The 16,994-nt window shown below is 40.4% G+C and overlaps 1 protein-coding gene across 1 annotated transcript in view; it reads left to right on the top strand.

Moving 5' to 3' along the window:
* Positions 1-8,507: 8,507 nt before the first annotated feature.
* Positions 8,508-16,994, top strand: part of rasgrf1 (Ras protein specific guanine nucleotide releasing factor 1) — a 29,710-nt gene continuing 21,223 nt past the window's right edge. The window contains exons 1-3 of the mRNA XM_030732351.1: positions 8,508-8,783; positions 13,015-13,121; positions 13,379-13,526. Coding sequence (XP_030588211.1) covers positions 8,508-8,783; positions 13,015-13,121; positions 13,379-13,526 — 531 coding nt within the window. The remainder of the gene's footprint in view (positions 8,784-13,014; positions 13,122-13,378; positions 13,527-16,994) is intronic.

Below are 16,994 nucleotides of genomic sequence, written 5' to 3'. Positions count from 1 at the left end.
AGTTTAATAACCATTGAGCTTCATGCACACATCAGGATGCAAACATATTCAAAATGGGAACCCTATACTCTTAATTTTTTATACTAAAAATGTTTACCATATTCTCCATCTTACAGCTCAGGATGAGTGCAGCAACTAATGAACTGCAGGAAAAAGATTTAATGATATCAAGTACAAAAAGAAGTTAAGGTTTTCCCAAAGTGAGTTTGATTTCACATCTAGGGACCAAGATTGTTTGCACAAAATTTCAGAGCAAGCCATCTTGTACTTGTTCAGATTATTTATTCTGAACCAAAGTCATAGATCAAGCACTAGTATCTCTGTAAAGAACTCTTCTTGAAGACCTTTGCTTGCTCATGAGTAATGGATGGGCAATGAGGCAGCAATACACAGTGAATGCCAGAGGAAGTACAGAATTTAACAATCTTCAGTCTCTGCACTCGTCAGTGAGTAAGAGGGAAAATAGGAGGAGGAGAGGAAGTTTAAAATAAGAGAAGATGCTTTAAAGAGAAAAGGACTGATTATGTAATGGAAGGACTTGTTTACATGTCCCCTCTGAGTTCATATTAGCTGAAGGAAGACACCCTGCCTTTGCTTCTTGGGCTCTGCCACATTGCATTAATGTCTTTATTCATAGCGACTCGTAATTGGCCTACTTTGAGGCGAGTGCTGGTCTCTTCTGTGGATTTGTACAGTAAGGAAAAGAGATGGCAACCGCTGTCTTAAGGTTCCACTCAGCTGAACGTGCAAACACAAATGTCGGCGTTAAATAACTTATAAACCTGTACAGACCCACAGCGGCTCCAGTTCATATACTAGTACAAATAATCCATGATGTGTTTCTGACTTTTGAGGGGTGGGGTTTCATGTAGTTACCTTTAGGAACTATCTCAAGTTAATCCAACTGAAATGTCAAGGTTTTAAGAGTCACAATTCTCCTGAAGCTGTCCTTGCCTGGGTGAAGATCTTTGCTCTTCCTCATCATTGTTTAAAGAAAGCATACATGGTAGAAGGATGGGTGAATGCTTTGTATCTTAAATGAATGTCAAAAAAAACTCATTGTTGTTGATCTCAATGATAAAATAATGTTAACCATGAAGTTTGCAGCTACAATTCAGTCTCCACACCCACACGCCTCTACAAAGCTAGAAAAACTTTACTGTTATCTTGTACTTTCTGGACAAATATTTTTAGCTGAGAGAACTCATTTATGTTTTCAGCTTTACTTCTTTAAAATGCCTAACAGTGATTAACACTGCAAAATAGGGAACTTGATGGTGAGCACAGTGGAGTGTTTAGTTCCTAAAGGACCAGCAGCAGTTGTTAAAAACCAAAAGAGATGTAAACATCATCAGGCAGCCAAATGTAAGAATCCAAATAATTACACATTGGTACGATGCTCTGAAAAAGTATTTGCTTTTGTTGCTTTTTTGAGATCTTTTAGCCTACTTCACGTTGTCAGACAGGTTCAATTTAGGCATGCTCTTTATTCAACAGGTCAGGCAGTAATCAGGCCTGAAGGTGGCCAGTGAAACTGAACTCCATTTTCTAAAAAAAAAAAAATCTGGTTGATCACAGTTAATTTATGATTTAACAAGGGAAGCAATTACTTTTTCATATAGGGCCAGGTAGGTTTGGATAGCTTTTTTCCCTTAATAAATGAATTTGTCATTTAAAAACTGGATTTTGTCTTTACTCGGGTTATCTTTGTCTAATATAAAAATTTGTTGGATAATCTGAAACATTTAGGTGTGAAAAATATGCAAAAAACTAAGAAATCCAGAAAGTTGCAAATACTTTTTCACAGCACTGTATGTCTGCTGAATGTATAAAAATGATCAATGCTTTTGACATATAAGGTTATTGCATGTCACATGTTGTGTTGTTACCTTTTTTTTTTAACCCCTTTTTGCCCCATAGGTACAACAGTTCATGTGAAATTCAGTCTGTTGGATGTAATTTTAGGGGTCCCCATATTCCTTTTGGCCGAAAATTCAAACCTAATTAAATCCAAAGTTTCCAAACAAATCACTGGGATGAGCAGGTTCCAGCACATGCTGTTTATTAGGCATCTTGGTTACACAAAACACAGACAGTAACATAGTTAAGACTAAGATACACACACACAGAAAGTCTCAACACCTGAAAATTGAACCCTAACCAATCACCTGTTGAGGCTCTGCCAACTCTTATCCCACATGGACTAAAGAAACAAACATCACCAGGGTACCTCAATGGTTTACAACAGCTCTGGCAGGTGTCACAATGAAGGATCGTCTATCAATTAAAACCTCTTCTACGAAAACACTTCTCTGACAATCCCCACTTAGCTAGAATTTATCCCGACATTTATTCACGTTACAAAAACACAAGTGGGCACTTTTGGAGCATACCGGTCATAAGACTTCCTAAAATACAACATGAGGTGACAAAAGTCATGTGAACCAGAGATGTTCCTACAACCCACCAAGGCCTCAAGCATATATGAGTAATAGACATAACAGGCCTTACCTTTACCCCAGTAACCTTAAAGCATACAGTGTTCATTAATTTAGTGTGTGCATGACTAATATACTTTAATGCTTGATATAACAATAATAACAATATAAAAGTGATAAAAATTCCCAACAAGTCACTAAAGATGAAAACTGAAAATTGTCACTGTTGTCACCACTCCTTGTTTCTGTATACAGATAGTCATTTTTGGTATATCAGCATTAACTTACTAGTATTCCTAATCGTGATTATCCCACACATTTCCCCAGTTTGCTCACAGTAACAAATGCAGACATCCTTGTTTTTGTTTGCTTGGGTTCTCCTAAGCTTTTACTGGATATTCAGTATTGGAGAGATGCAAAGGTTTTCTTTGTTTTCTTTGTTTGTCTGTTTGATAATGGAGAAGCTGAAAGTAAAAGATAGAAAGTCTAGCAGGACATGCAAGGCTTAGCAAAGGTTGCACATTTAAAAGTAGGAAAAAAGTGGTTTGGTAAAGGCAAAGACAAAAGGAAGATTAACATGTCCAGATAAATTGCACTCTGTACCATTGGCAGATTAAGGTCAACTTTCCATTTTTTCACGTTTTAGTACCATGATCAGTGAATTTATAGTCCCAGTGTAATTCGTGTGGACAATATAAGTATAAGTGTGGACAGAAGCTAAAATCCACCCTCCCACATCACAATAATTCTCAAGCACCTCAAGATAAAATTTTTGAAGGTGTTGTCCACACACCTTGCAGAAACACAGCTAAGCTGCCTGTGACATGTGTGAAATTCAATTACAGACCTGCTGTGAATGCAACTCTGTGTACCCGGAGAGATTGGAGGAAGCAGCAGCCAGGTGGCGACCCTGTAGGCAGCAGCGAGCACAAATCACAATGGCCTGGGCTGCTGCCAAGAGCTGGGATTCTGCCATCACACAGCCCACCAACACTCGCAAGAGCAGCTCATGGTCACTCATCACAGACACTGTGCATCTCCCCCTCCCTCTCTCTCTCTCTCCTCTCGCTCTCCTCTCTCTCTCTCTCTTCTCTCTCTCTCTCTCTCCTCTCTCCCTCTCTCTCCTCTCCTCTCTCTCTATCTCCCTCTCTCCTCTCTCTCTCTCCTCTCTCTCTCTCTCTCTCTCTCTCTCTCCTCCTCTCTCTCTCCTCTCTCTCTCTCTCTCTCTCGTGCACTCAGGTCAGTAGAAAGTGATTGCAATACACATTGTTGGGCACTTGCTCTATAATTCATGTCCTGCGCCTAAAATAGAGCACTTGAATTGTACACACAGTTTCATCTATTCGCCTGCAAAAATAGAAGCATGCATGTAGAGTAAAAGCTACATATTTTCAGGTATATGAGCGAGCTAAATGGGGTTTATTGTGTTGGGGTGTGATGTACTGTGCAAGGTATGCATGTCTCTGTAATTTCACCATGTTAGATGTTAACTAAACAGTGTGGCAACTCTGTGGTCATGCTTTAATTTACACAACTGAACAGCAATGGGGAAAAAAAAAAGAAGAATTTCTGGCTGTGAAGAATCACCCAGGCACACATGAAATCTGCATGTGCACCAACCCAGACTTCCTGCATGTGACCGAGACTCAGTGGCCGCAGGGAATCCTGCAACATCTCTCTGCTGTTACACAACAGTTGTAAATGATGGAAGTGTCAGTGAACAGCGTATGGTTGCAGCTACTGTATCTCCAGTGACAAGGTGAAAACCAAAGTGTTTGTCCTTTAAATGCAAAGCACTAAATATGTGTGATTTAAAGGTTTAAACAGTGGGTTCGAGTACCATTGTTCTGTCAAAACATGATGGAGCCATTGTGGACCCAGTTTCCCCCATTCCCCCACTCATGAGCTGTGACTGGCAGACCGGCTAACCGGCCTTGACACAGCAGAATCAGCCTGAGTTGAGAGGGAGCAGCCGTGGGAGAAATGCCTGCCTGCCACAATGGAGACCATCAGCAAGACATGTCAGCCTCCATTCCAGTTGAAGTCCAAAAGCATGTTGTTCTGTACAGCAATCCAGCAAAGCGTAACCCTTAAAAACAAACAGAAAATGTATGCACAGAGGATACTTGTGCCATTAACGTGAATTAGCATGTAAGTATTCAACCATTTATTTGGTGGGCCATTCAAGAGGTACTTAAGTAATCCAAGAGCTCCAAAAAGTTTCCTCTGCTTAGTTCAAGTGCCACTTTGATGCAACCTGAAAGTACCCACTGATGCTTTCAAATAAGCTGTTTTGTAATACTTTATATAATCATTCACTAATGTTTCATAGATTGTCATTATAAGCCATTAATGAAATAAATTGCATGTTTCCCAGTTATGAAACAGTGTGCCTATTTCTGGTGTTTCTTCAGTGAATGAGTAAAACCACAATCTACTACCAATACACTCTTTGATCTCTGACCTTCTGGTGGGGAAAGCTGCAGCACATCTGGATCAAATTGAATTTAATTAGAATTTAATAAATCAGCAACTGCCAGCCTGAGAGTCTATTGTAAGACTGTTTAGTTAATAATTTATCATCAATATGCTTTGTCATTCACGCTTTTTTATTTTTTCTGCCCAACAGTTGTGCAAATGGCAGTTGAATGCATTCCTGTGGGTTCACACTATTTTTGACATATGGGGAATGATTTTTGCATTCCGGGAAGAAAATGTACTCACCTTTCATAAAGAGGGCCTCTGCTTTATGTCCCAATATCACTGCATTGCAGATTTCCCCCTACATCTTTCTCTTTATATTTAATTCCTCTGTTCATCTAATCCAGATTGTTTAACAAAACATCATGCTTTAAAGGGATTTAAGATGTCTGTTTGTATGTTTGCTTACTCACTTTCAATCAAATAGGCTGTGACTACCACAACAGCCAACTTGTTTGTTCCTACATGACAATAAGCATGAGGGGGCCTGGATAAAATCCAGAAAGCTGTTTCTAAAAAGGGAAGGAGTAATTAGTAAATGTCATTTGAGAGGAGTATGGCGAATTAGAAGCCTGGTGGATCATGTAATTAGGACTGGAGCCTTTTCATAGGCGGCTCAGGGAAAGACGAGGACACCACAGCAGCATCCTCTGCTGACAGCACTACGAGCTGTTACAGAAAACACCATTTCAAATACTCTCTCTCACTCTCTTTCTCTCTCACACACACACGCACATACACACACACCTACTCTCTCTCACACACACACACACACACACACACACACACCACACACACACACACACACACACACACACACACACAACACACATTTCTGCACATACACATGCAGACACAGATCACAATGTCAAACAAAGCTGACAGTGATGCATGACTGTTGCTCTCTTCATACATGCCATGGATGTCACGTGAAATGTGTAGTTTCAAAACATACAGTTTGATATTTTAAGAATAACTTGAATTTTGTTTTTGTTCTTTTGTTTTGTTTTCTACTTGAAAGTACTGCCTGTACAGTTCTGATTGTACATGTTAGTCCTCCTGCAGTTCAGAAAGCTATGTACAAAAAATACAATTTACAGGTTTTCATGACTAAAATCCAACAAGAGCCCAAAAGTCTGTCTTTTGATTTTGTCTAAAGCTGTAGACTTATAAATTACTTGTTTGACAAAAAATACTGCATAGACCACAATTTTGAGAATGCAGTTACCTTTAAAATCACCAAAATCTCAGAGGAATATTTCCAGCACTTTGCTGAATTTATGCCATGAAGAATTAATCCAGTCCTGAAGGCAAAAGGGGGTCCAACCCAGTACTAGAAGGCTGTACCTAATGAAGTGGCTACAGAGTGTACATTTACTATGTCTGGATATGGAAGTGCTATTTGAACAACCCAAGCAATTTTGGGGGATACTTTACAATCATTTAGCAGTTTATAGACCTAATTCAACATTTGGATCCTACATTGTTTGAATTTATGCAGCGTTTCTATAATAATCAAATAAAGGGAATAATCTTCATGCTAGAAAAGTAACCAGCACAGATGCTCATTTCCTACAAAAAAAGATCTTTACCTGTCATCACTGACCCTCATAAACAACACACTAACTCTCTTCTCAGTCAGATGTTTTCTCCACAGAGAGAAAACGTCTCTGAAGCTCAGCAAGAAAGCTGAGCATAAGTTTGACTGAATCTCCTGGAAGCAAACACACATAAATGAATTCAAGCAGCTAACAAATTTCATATTTCAAATATATCATTTTAGGAAAGACTTCACTTAGCCACGGAGTAGGATGGGCTGATAATTCCCACATTAAACACAAGGCAAACCTGGTGTGCTGTATGTTGGGTCATAAAGTCTATACCAACAATACCTGCTGTGTTATCATGTGCGTCTATGCAAATCTATTCAAAACTGGGCAGCTGTGCTCAGTCGCAGCACATGTATGTAATGACAAAACTGACATTCACACGCTTCTTCTCTTCACATCTAAGCCAAGGTTTCAATAATCACATACTTTTTATTCCTATTTGTTTAATATTTAAGTGTGAGTGGCTAATTGAAGAAGAAAGGGCGCTTGTTGAGGAAGATGCTCCAGAGCCTGAAGGGATTTATGGCAGAATAGATCAGAGAGAGGGCAGATAACAGTGAAGATGGAGCAATAAATAAAGCTCCTCTGGAGGAGTGACAGTGGGAGATTACGCCATGTGTCTTTTTAATGAATTGGGTGCTCAAAGATGCATATTGGCTTTGTGCTTGAGCTTGTTTTACTGTTTGATTCTGTAACCACCGAGACACACAAGTCTGTCAGTTACCATGTGAGATTGGGGTGCAGTCCAAACAGGGAAGACTGAGATAAAAGATTAAGTTTTTAGCTTGGGCTATGCTTTTGCGGGATACAGATTCCATGGGCAATTAACCCTTTTTTACATTTCCTGCATAGTTATATTTTACTACTATGTGCCTCTTTTAGTGTAACTCATATGACTGATAGTGAAATGAATCTGTGACTAGTACATAACAGAGTCTACAGTAAAACACTGCAGAGGATGTTGGGCAGCAAATTATCTTTGACCTACTTCCTGTCACTGCCTGCACCCTGATTTACAGTACTCATCTTTTTAAAGTTTTAAAATGCTGCAGCTGGTCACATTCAGACCATATGTTCTAGGACCATGCCACTATATGAATATTCATTTAAATGCAAGTAAAATGTAGTGCCATACACTGGACTTTCATGTCACAGTTTTGTTTGTTTGTTTGACTGCTTTTTTTTTTGTTCAACTTGATAGCAATTCTTTCTCACCTACAGCCACTAAAATGTGCTCATGGTCAAAGAGTAACTTCAAGTGTTGCATGTAACCACTTAAAACTAAAAAAAAACGTCATGGAGAATGTGATATACGTGGATTCATCTGCAAACTAATCGGCTGTTTTCCACTAAAGTTGTTTTCAATAGTGAATGCTTATTAGTTTCCATTTTCCTCTCCATTTGGCCTACTTGATTGTCTTGAGACGAAACTCAACTTATGCGGCATCGCGTTGAGACGTCCCTGTCCAAGGTCCTGAAATCTGCTTTCCCAAGCATGCGTCACGTGACTTCACCCAGCACTGCCTAGCTCAGCACCAAGCCTACTGGTTTCTGGAGATTTCATGTGAGAAAAGGACAAACCTCGAACCCCTTTTCTTCGTATCGTTCAGTCTGAGACTGTTTTTTTTTTTTTTTCCGGACCCTTTTTACCTCGTTTTCTCTTCTTCTTTCTTCTTCTTCTTCTTCTTTTTTTTCATTTTTTAAAAATTCTTTTTAACACAATCGGATAATGTGGACCTTCAAAGCGCTCGGAGTATGACAAAAGATTTTAGGATGCTGGACTTGTGCTCCTCGTTTTGTTTTGTTTAGTTAAATGCCAGCACGGTGAATGCGTCGGACAGAGTGGACAAGCCTGCTGCTAGAGGTCCGCATTGAGAAAGTCAACATCTTGCCTTTCTTTATTTGATTTTTCTCCGGAGCGACTTCAGAAGGATGTAACGACCGATCCACCTTGCGCATCTGAAGTGTCCTCATCAAAATGCAGAAGGGAATACGACTTAATGATGGTCATGTCACCTACCTAGGGCTTTTAGCAAAGAAGGATGGTACAAGACGAGGGTGCTTGAGCAAAAAGAGCTCAGACAACACGAAATGGCACACAAAGTGGTTCGCTTTGTTACAGAATATGCTCTTTTATTTTGAGAACGAGTCCAGTTCTCGACCCTCGGGATTATACCTGTTGGAGGGGTGCATATGCGACAGGGCGCCTTCACCGAAACCTTCACTGTCAGCCAAGGAGTGTTTGGAAAAGCAGGTACGGAGAGCGTGCGCGTGCGCTCGCGCACAAACAAACACACACATGAACCGTCTTTTTCTGCTTTATTGTTTTCCAGACTTCCTGCTTAAATTCTAACGAGGTGCAGCAATAAATTTATTTTTTTCTCTCTCTTAGATGCCTTTGAACTCCAAAGCTTTTTTCTTATATATTCATTCTTCATATATATCGCATCGCATGATGACCTCAAATCCAGTGCAGCAGAATAGCACGAGGTTTGCTGTATTGCACGTTATGTAATCTATGCATGACATTAATGATGAGGTAACAATATTAACACCTAATCATGTTACAGCAGCCCTGGCAATAAGCAATGCAGTGTTTTTGCTTTGGGTTGCACCAAACCTATGCTCGATCTAAAAAAAAAAAAAAAAAAAAAAAAACAGAACTGGTAGGGTAGTTTTTATGGGTGCATAAAATGCAAATGGATTTTTGGACTCATCGAAACGATGCATTTGCATTTTGGTTGGTCCCATATTTTGCTTGGTACTTTCTGTCATCATGTTTTTGACGTTTTAGGGCGGAGAGTGTTATAGCATACCTAATGCCCCATCCAATAAAACATGCAAAAAATAAAAGTTGTGGCCTCAAGGTTTCCATCTTGTGGCAGAATTTTGAAATTACACTTAAGGGTCAGGAAACAGCAGGGTGCCTGTGATCAGTCAGCTCTGATCTCTATGACCTGAATGAAATGGTTCAGTCTGGAGTGTTATGCTGGAGGTTACATTTGGATTAAAGCCTGCCAGGTAATAGCTGTCAGCTGTCAAGCTCTACCAGACCCTTTTTAGAGTGCTGTGGGCCATAAGATTTTTAAATCTGAATGCAAATAACTGCAAATGAAATATTTATTTAATTCTGCTTGATTTCCTCTGGCTCCTTGTTCTATCATTTTAGAGTGGAAAGGTTAACAGGCTTGTTAACACTGTTATTGTGATTAAACGGTGAGAACAGGATGCATCCGATGCTGGTCGGCTTTCCTTTGCTCACTCCAGGCTCTGTGCTGACTCTGTAGGTAGGAGGGCTGCAATCCATGTGAGTCCAGGCTCTTCCTGTGCACAGCTGCTCTTGTGCTGACAAAGCAGAATGCATGCACATTGGTAAATGGCTGCTTTAAAGGCACCAAAAAAAAAAGCCTCCTAAAAAAAAAAAAGCCTCCTGAAAGATTTTAAAAATGTCAGCAATGCTGTTTTATGAGTATTGTGCCGATTAAATGAAAATATGATTGCAAACACACAGACAAATAGTATCTGATGTCCTGTTTGCAGAGTGACAGCACTATGGGATGCACAAATATTAATATGACTAATGTGACTGCTATCTGGAGAGTAGCCTCTCATTATAAACAAGATCTTAATCAGGGGGAAATTATCTGGATCCCTACCCTTACCTGAAATTTACGGTTTTGTGGCAACATTTTAACAATCTGCCATAATCCCCACATTATATTTATCCTAAAATGCAGTTAGTGTGAAAATGATAATGCGTTTGAGCCAAGGTTCTATGGCAACCCTTATTTGCATCCTAAAGAATGATGCAGTTAGAAGAGGCGGGGTAACAGCGAGGAGAGAAGCAGTGTGTCTCATCTCTCCTATTAATGTGAGTGCTATCTGAGCTAAATTTGTTCCTTGCAGTACCTTGGAGGGGTCAGGGTCCAATTATAGAAAACGCAGTTTGCTCACACTGGGTAACAGCATCGCATCAACCAATATCACAGGCAGCCTCTGATGGCAGGCTCTAAACGGTAATGTAAACCAAGGGAGCTGAATAAAATAAGACACTCTGGGGTCAGTGGTATTTGCAATTAAAGCTCATCATGAAGCTGAAAGAAGGTCTACTACTAACTCTTCAGTCTAATGAGTATACATTACTGTATAGATTTACCATCTCTCTGCACTAAAACTGAGCTGAGTGTTAGAAATATTCTACTCATTCTACAATTAATCAAAACATGCCTAATTAATTATTTACTACTCACTCATGTACACTGCACAGCAAGACTGACAAGTGAGTTGCACCTCCATGACAAAATAAGCTTATTTGTATATATCTGAAAGCGAATGATACACAGACATCAGTGTTAGAAGATTTATCAGTGATATATCCTGTCTTATACCTGTTTAGATCAGTAATTAGATGAATAATTATTTTTAAAGGTGCCTGACTCAGTCATAAACATAAATCAGAATGAATACATACAGTTTAACATGCCTTCAGACATTCAGTGGCATTCTTAGACCAGATATGAGGGAAAACTACAACAACAGGCATGCCTCTCTGCCAGAAATAGATTTTCTTTGACGGTATGATGAATACCTATGAATGTGAAGATGGAAGAGCAGTCAGCCATGAATAATGATCAGTTGCATGTTGATAGACGCCTGTTGAACATCTGCAGGCCAAAGATTAGAGTCTGAGCAGACTCAACGTGGCTGGAATAGTCCAGAAAAAAGATGATAGTTCAGTTAACTAAACTATGCTGTTGATTTTATATAATAAATACTTACTTTGTGAAACTCTCATCTAAAAATTCTTTAAATAAAACACATAAATATTAGCTTCTTTCAGCTGATACAAATGCATCTTCACTGTCAATTCTTCATCAAGCTTTACCATTATTATTAGTTATACTAGACCACTGCATTTAAGTCAGTGAGTCCCAAGTACAAGTATCGTACTGTGAGCACTAAGTGCAGACAAATTGCAAATTAATTAATTGAGTGGATCTGAGCAGGTTTAAGCACAAAAGTTAACTAAAAATAGACAAATGGATATGCAGTACAAAATAGGAGAGATAATCACTGTTAAAATAGCTAGCTATTAAACAAGAAGACAATGCATGGTTGAAATAGCAAGGAAAAGGTCTATTAGGTTAGCTAGGCAATATGAATAATTAGATAGACTAAATTGTTACATTTAATAATTACTTATGGACACAACATCTGAGCAAGTCAAAATTTCGAGATACCTAACTCAAATTTAACTGAAAAAAATTTAATTAAATTAAATAATGATGATGGTGTGATGGTTCGCACTGTTGCCTCACAACAAGAAGGTTCTGGCCCAGACCTTTAAGCAGAAGAAAATGGATGGATAAATTAATTAACTAAATTTAGTAGCAGTAACAAGCTTTCATAGTTAGCTGCAAAGAAATTCAAATGTTAGATTAACTTAAGTGATAAGCAGTTAAAACTATAGGTAGAAAGCATGGCTAGCGTTTAAATGATAGCTACTTGTTTGGATCAACAGTTGAAATGGCTAGATAAGTGAAGATAAGTATTTTAAATAGTTTGTTAACAATACAAACTTAAACATTAGGTCAACATAACTGATAAACAGAAGCTTGTAAGCTAACATTACAGGGGGAAACATGGCTAGCACTAAGACTGATATCTACCAGCTGAAATGAAAGCACAGATGAGTAGCTGAAATAGTTTGGCAACAGTACAAACTGAAATGTTAGATAAACATAAGAATAGATGAAATTTTGTTGTTGTTAAATAGAGCAGTAACAAAAAGTAGTTGATCAATAGCTAAAAAAGGTTAACAGGACTGTAGGGGTACCTCAGTTTGCCTAAGTAATAATATACAATCCTTTTTATTATAGTATTTTTGTTTAAAGTCTGGGGAATCTGGCATGTAAAAACAGGCTGAAATTAACTTCTTAAGATGTAAACTTTAGGATCCATAAACACAACAAAAAGCACAAAAGCTCATCATTTCACCAGTCACAACCAGTCCAGTGTGAAAGGGAGAGTGCTGATCTAAAATCAAGTGACAGTGAAAAAACAGCTGTGAACAACTGTTCACAATGGCTGGAGTTGCTAGGAAACAGGTATTGCACAGTTATGTAATTGGCCGTGGCTCCAATCCTCCATGTCTCATGGCATTTCCTCCTGGGAACCAGAGGCATCCCAGGAACTGAGCTGGGGGAGGCTTCCCTCAGTGTGCTCCATCAACTGCACTGGTGGGCGAGGAAGATGTGGCTTCCCCAGGCTCTGTGTGGTTTTAAATCACCCACTTGATGTCTGCAGCAACGAGGCAGTGAAACAAACAAAGCAGTGGAGAAGCTTCAGTCAAGCTGCTATATATATATACAGATTATCCAAAGGTATCTGATAATGAATGCTCCTTCCTGTGCAGAACATGCACGTTGTTGTAATGCGTTGGGTCTAACTCGAGCTCCTCACCCTCTCCTCACTGTTTGTTTCAGTACTATTTCACAGTCAGCTTCAACCACGAAAACCAAAAGGCCCTTGAGTTACGCACAGAGGACGTAAAGGACTGCGATGAATGGGTGGCTGCAATATCACACGCCAGGTAAAATCATGCAAAGACACATCAGTGCATCAGATGTTAAATAGTAAGTGGAGGGTAAGTGATCTTTGACTGATGTGCTCAAAGTGGGGTTAAAATCTGAAAACTGAAGGAAAAAAATGCTTTATTCACGAGAAAGACCTCATTGCTTTATTGATTTATTAAGTGAGATGCAGTGAGACTATGTGCAGTTATATGAAATTCATTACTCAAGCTGCAATGCAAAACCATGTGGTTTGCGTGTTTTCATGTTTTTACAGTTACAGAAACTTGGCTACAGAGCATGAGGCTCTCATGCAGAAGTATCTTCATCTGCTTCAGATTGTGGAGACAGAGAAAACAGTTGCTAAGCAACTTCGACAACAGATAGAGGATGGGGAAATAGAGATTGAAAGACTCAAGTCAGAGGTAATATTCACTGTGATTTCATTCTTAGCACTTCACAAGAGTAGAAATGTAAACAATACGTGGTCATAAATGCTAACCCTGTCCATTGTAGATGAACACACTTTGTTGAAATTGTTGCTCATCCTCCTGAATCAAACCTAAATACACCAGCAACTAAATTCACTTATTCCAGTGGTGTTACAGACTTCATTGGAGAGGACCTGTTATACTTATTTCCAATTCCTTGTTTTTGATCTTGGGCTCTGCTAGAGTAGAATTGCATAGTTCAGAGAAAAAAAAATCCTTATTTATATACTGGGCCATAGTGCTGCTTAAAATATATGAATTCACATAAGTTTCACTTTGCATTGTGTGGTCAGTGTTTCCTGTCCCACTGTTTGAGAACCTCTGCTTTAAGCCAGCTTTTTTTTCTGATTGGCTGCCCCTTTCAAGCTGAAGATTTAAGCAGCACCTTTATGCCTATGTTCAACTCAGTTACAAAGTACCTGAGTTTGACATCATACAGAGCAAAGATTATAAAAAACTGAGGAGCTATAGCCAGAGGTTTGGCTCATGGGGATTACTTGTACAGACACTGCCCTCATATTTGAAATTTCAGCCATGTTCCTTTCCCTACTATTAACATCTCTTATTCTATTTCCAATACATATATTCCACATATCATGAATGGCATCAAAATATTAAATGTGTAAAATATTTAGCAATTTGCTGTATTTACATATGAGAACTACAAATGCTTTTTATGAAAGTCATTTAACTATATCAGCATCCTCAACACTAAAGTGAGCACTGTTAAAATATCCAGGATTTTGTCCTCTCTGACTGGATCACAAATAGTCCAGGATTACAGGCTTCCCCAGCTACAGGAAAATGTACACAAAATATCAGTCAGACCTGCTGTAAATAGACTACCTGGCACAATAGTACTATATTAGAACTGATTCTTACATTGCACTTTCATTCCTTTCCAAAAATGTGCCTGCTTCTTATCCTCGCGTCGACTCGCCAGCTCAACAAATAACAGCTGAGCCAGTGGGAAAACAATGGATTATGCTGATTATTGTTCTGTTTGTCTCATATGTGGAGACTAGTGTGAGAAGACAGAAATGGAAGCACGACCCCGACACAGACAAAAACACGTTCAGGCCAACCTCTCTCTACTTTGCATCTCCTTTCAGAAACAATGAAGGGCCACGTTCCCATCTGTATGCTTCAGATCAAATAGTCATTTTACTTTAATGTGCAAATGTGATGCTTGAAATCAAATTAGGCCTCGAATATGCATGGACAGTGTTTTATGTTGCATCCCTGTTATGAAATTCAATGACACTTAACTCTCTCTGTCTACAAAGTCTAGTCTGGATTTTTTCTGGCACTCTGTTTGTTGTCTGCCAGTCAGCATACACGCAGGACAGTTTGACTGATACGTGTTGCACTAAAATGATCAACATAATGACCAATGTAAATAAATATTAATAACCGCTACAGAGGAGCAGCCAAGTGAACACAGCTAGTTTAGTCAGGCTAATGTTTCAGTGTTGACAGTGCTGACAGGTCCTGTCCTGTCGAACTAGTCCAAGATGGCGCCGCGAATGGATGCCCTGGTACTTCGGTGCGCTCTGTTTTGTTTGTTTTTGTGCGTTATTTCTGTGTCTGGACACTCTTCTGGGTATTCTTACACCAGAGAAGAGCTTTTCAACATTAGGTCCACAACACCTTCGGATTTATTTCCTGTTTTTGTCGCATCTGCGGCGGATTTATTACACACTCTGGCCCAGAAAGTGAGACGCCGAAAGAGAGGGAAGCGCGCTGGCGTGCTTGTGAGGCTAAGGAGACGTGGATTACGCACAGCCTTACCTGGGATTTTCCTCTCCAACGTGCGTTCACTTAGGAACAAAATGGACGAACTGACACTGATGAGGAGCATGAATAGAGACTTTTCCATATCCTGTGTGTTATGCTTCACGGAGTCATGGCTGTGTGAGGAGATACCGGACTGCGCGCTCCAGTTGGAGGGATTTCATCTCCTCCGCGCAGACCGGCAAGCTGCGCTTTCCGGCAAGGCTACAGGTGGAGGAGTCTGCTTCTACATAAACAGTGGCTGGTGTACGGATGTGACAGTGATTGCTAAGCACTGCTCTCCCTCACTGGAATATCTTTTCATTCACTGTAAACCGTTCTACTCTCCGCGGGAGTTCGCTTCATTCATACTGGCTGCTGTTTACATCCCGCCGGACGCGGACGTGCACGAGGCCCAGTGCGCGCTCACAGAGCAGATTCTGTGCATGGAGCGGACATACCCGGACTCTCTTATCATCGTACTTGGGGACTTTAATAAAGCCAGCCTGAGACAGGAACTTCCCAAATATAAACAATATATCACATGTCCGACCAGAGAGGAGAAGACATTAGACCACTGCTACAGCACGATAAGCGGGGCTTATCACGCAGTGCCCCGCGCTGCACTCGGCCTCTCTGACCACGACATGATCCACCTGATCCCCGCGTACAGACAGAGGCTGAAGCTCTCAAAACCTGTGGTGAGGACAACAAAGCAGTGGACCCGTGAGGCTGTGGAGGAGCTCCGCACATGCTTCGAAACTACAGACTGGGACTCAATGAGGGCTGCCTGTGACAGTCTGGATGACTACACGGACACTGTAACCTCGTATATCCACTTCTGCGAGGACAGCATTGTGCCATCACGCACCAGGGTGTGTTATAACAGTGACAAACCCTGGTTTACTCCCAAACTGAAGCAGCTGTGGATAGAGAAGAGGGAGGCTTTTAAAAGTGGGGACAAAGACTGCTACAAAGAGGCCAAGTACAGGTTTAGCAAGGAAGTGGCCACTGCTAGATCACATCACTCTGAGAATATACAGCAGCAGATCTCAGAGAACAACGCGGCCTCTGTATGGAAAGGTTTTAGGCAGATTACCAACTACAAGCCTAAAACCCCCCACTCCACAGACGACCTACAAACTGCAAATAGACTGAACGAGTTCTATTGTCGTTTTGATGGTCAGTTCAGCAGCCTTCACACCTCCACCAGTCCCAACTACAATACAGCCAACACAAATATTCACCCCCCAACCTCCCCCACTCCCCACACCTCAGAGAAGCCCACATCATCAAGGACTCCCACCCCAGAGTCCCCCTCCTCCCCCACCCCCACAGTCTTTTGTATTCAGGAGGACCAGGTGCTAAAGCAGTTCAGGAGTGTCAAAGCTCGCAAAGCTCCAGGTCCAGATGGTGTCTCACCTGCCACACTGAGACACTGTGCTAACGAGCTTGCCCCATTGTTCACGAACATCTTCAACTCCTCACTGGAGGCTTGCCACGTGCCTGTCTGCTTTAAAACCGCTACCATTGTTCCTGTCCCCAAGAAGCCAAGGATCACTGGACTAAATGACTACAGACCTGTGGCACTGACTTCTGTGGTCATGAAGTCATTTGAGCGTCTGGTGC

This window comes from Archocentrus centrarchus, chromosome 6, assembly GCF_007364275.1.
Source record: "Archocentrus centrarchus isolate MPI-CPG fArcCen1 chromosome 6, fArcCen1, whole genome shotgun sequence".
Taxonomy (NCBI): domain Eukaryota; kingdom Metazoa; phylum Chordata; class Actinopteri; order Cichliformes; family Cichlidae; genus Archocentrus; species Archocentrus centrarchus.
Note: the sequence above shows the minus strand (reverse complement) of the source record. Positions and strands in the feature narration are given on the sequence as shown.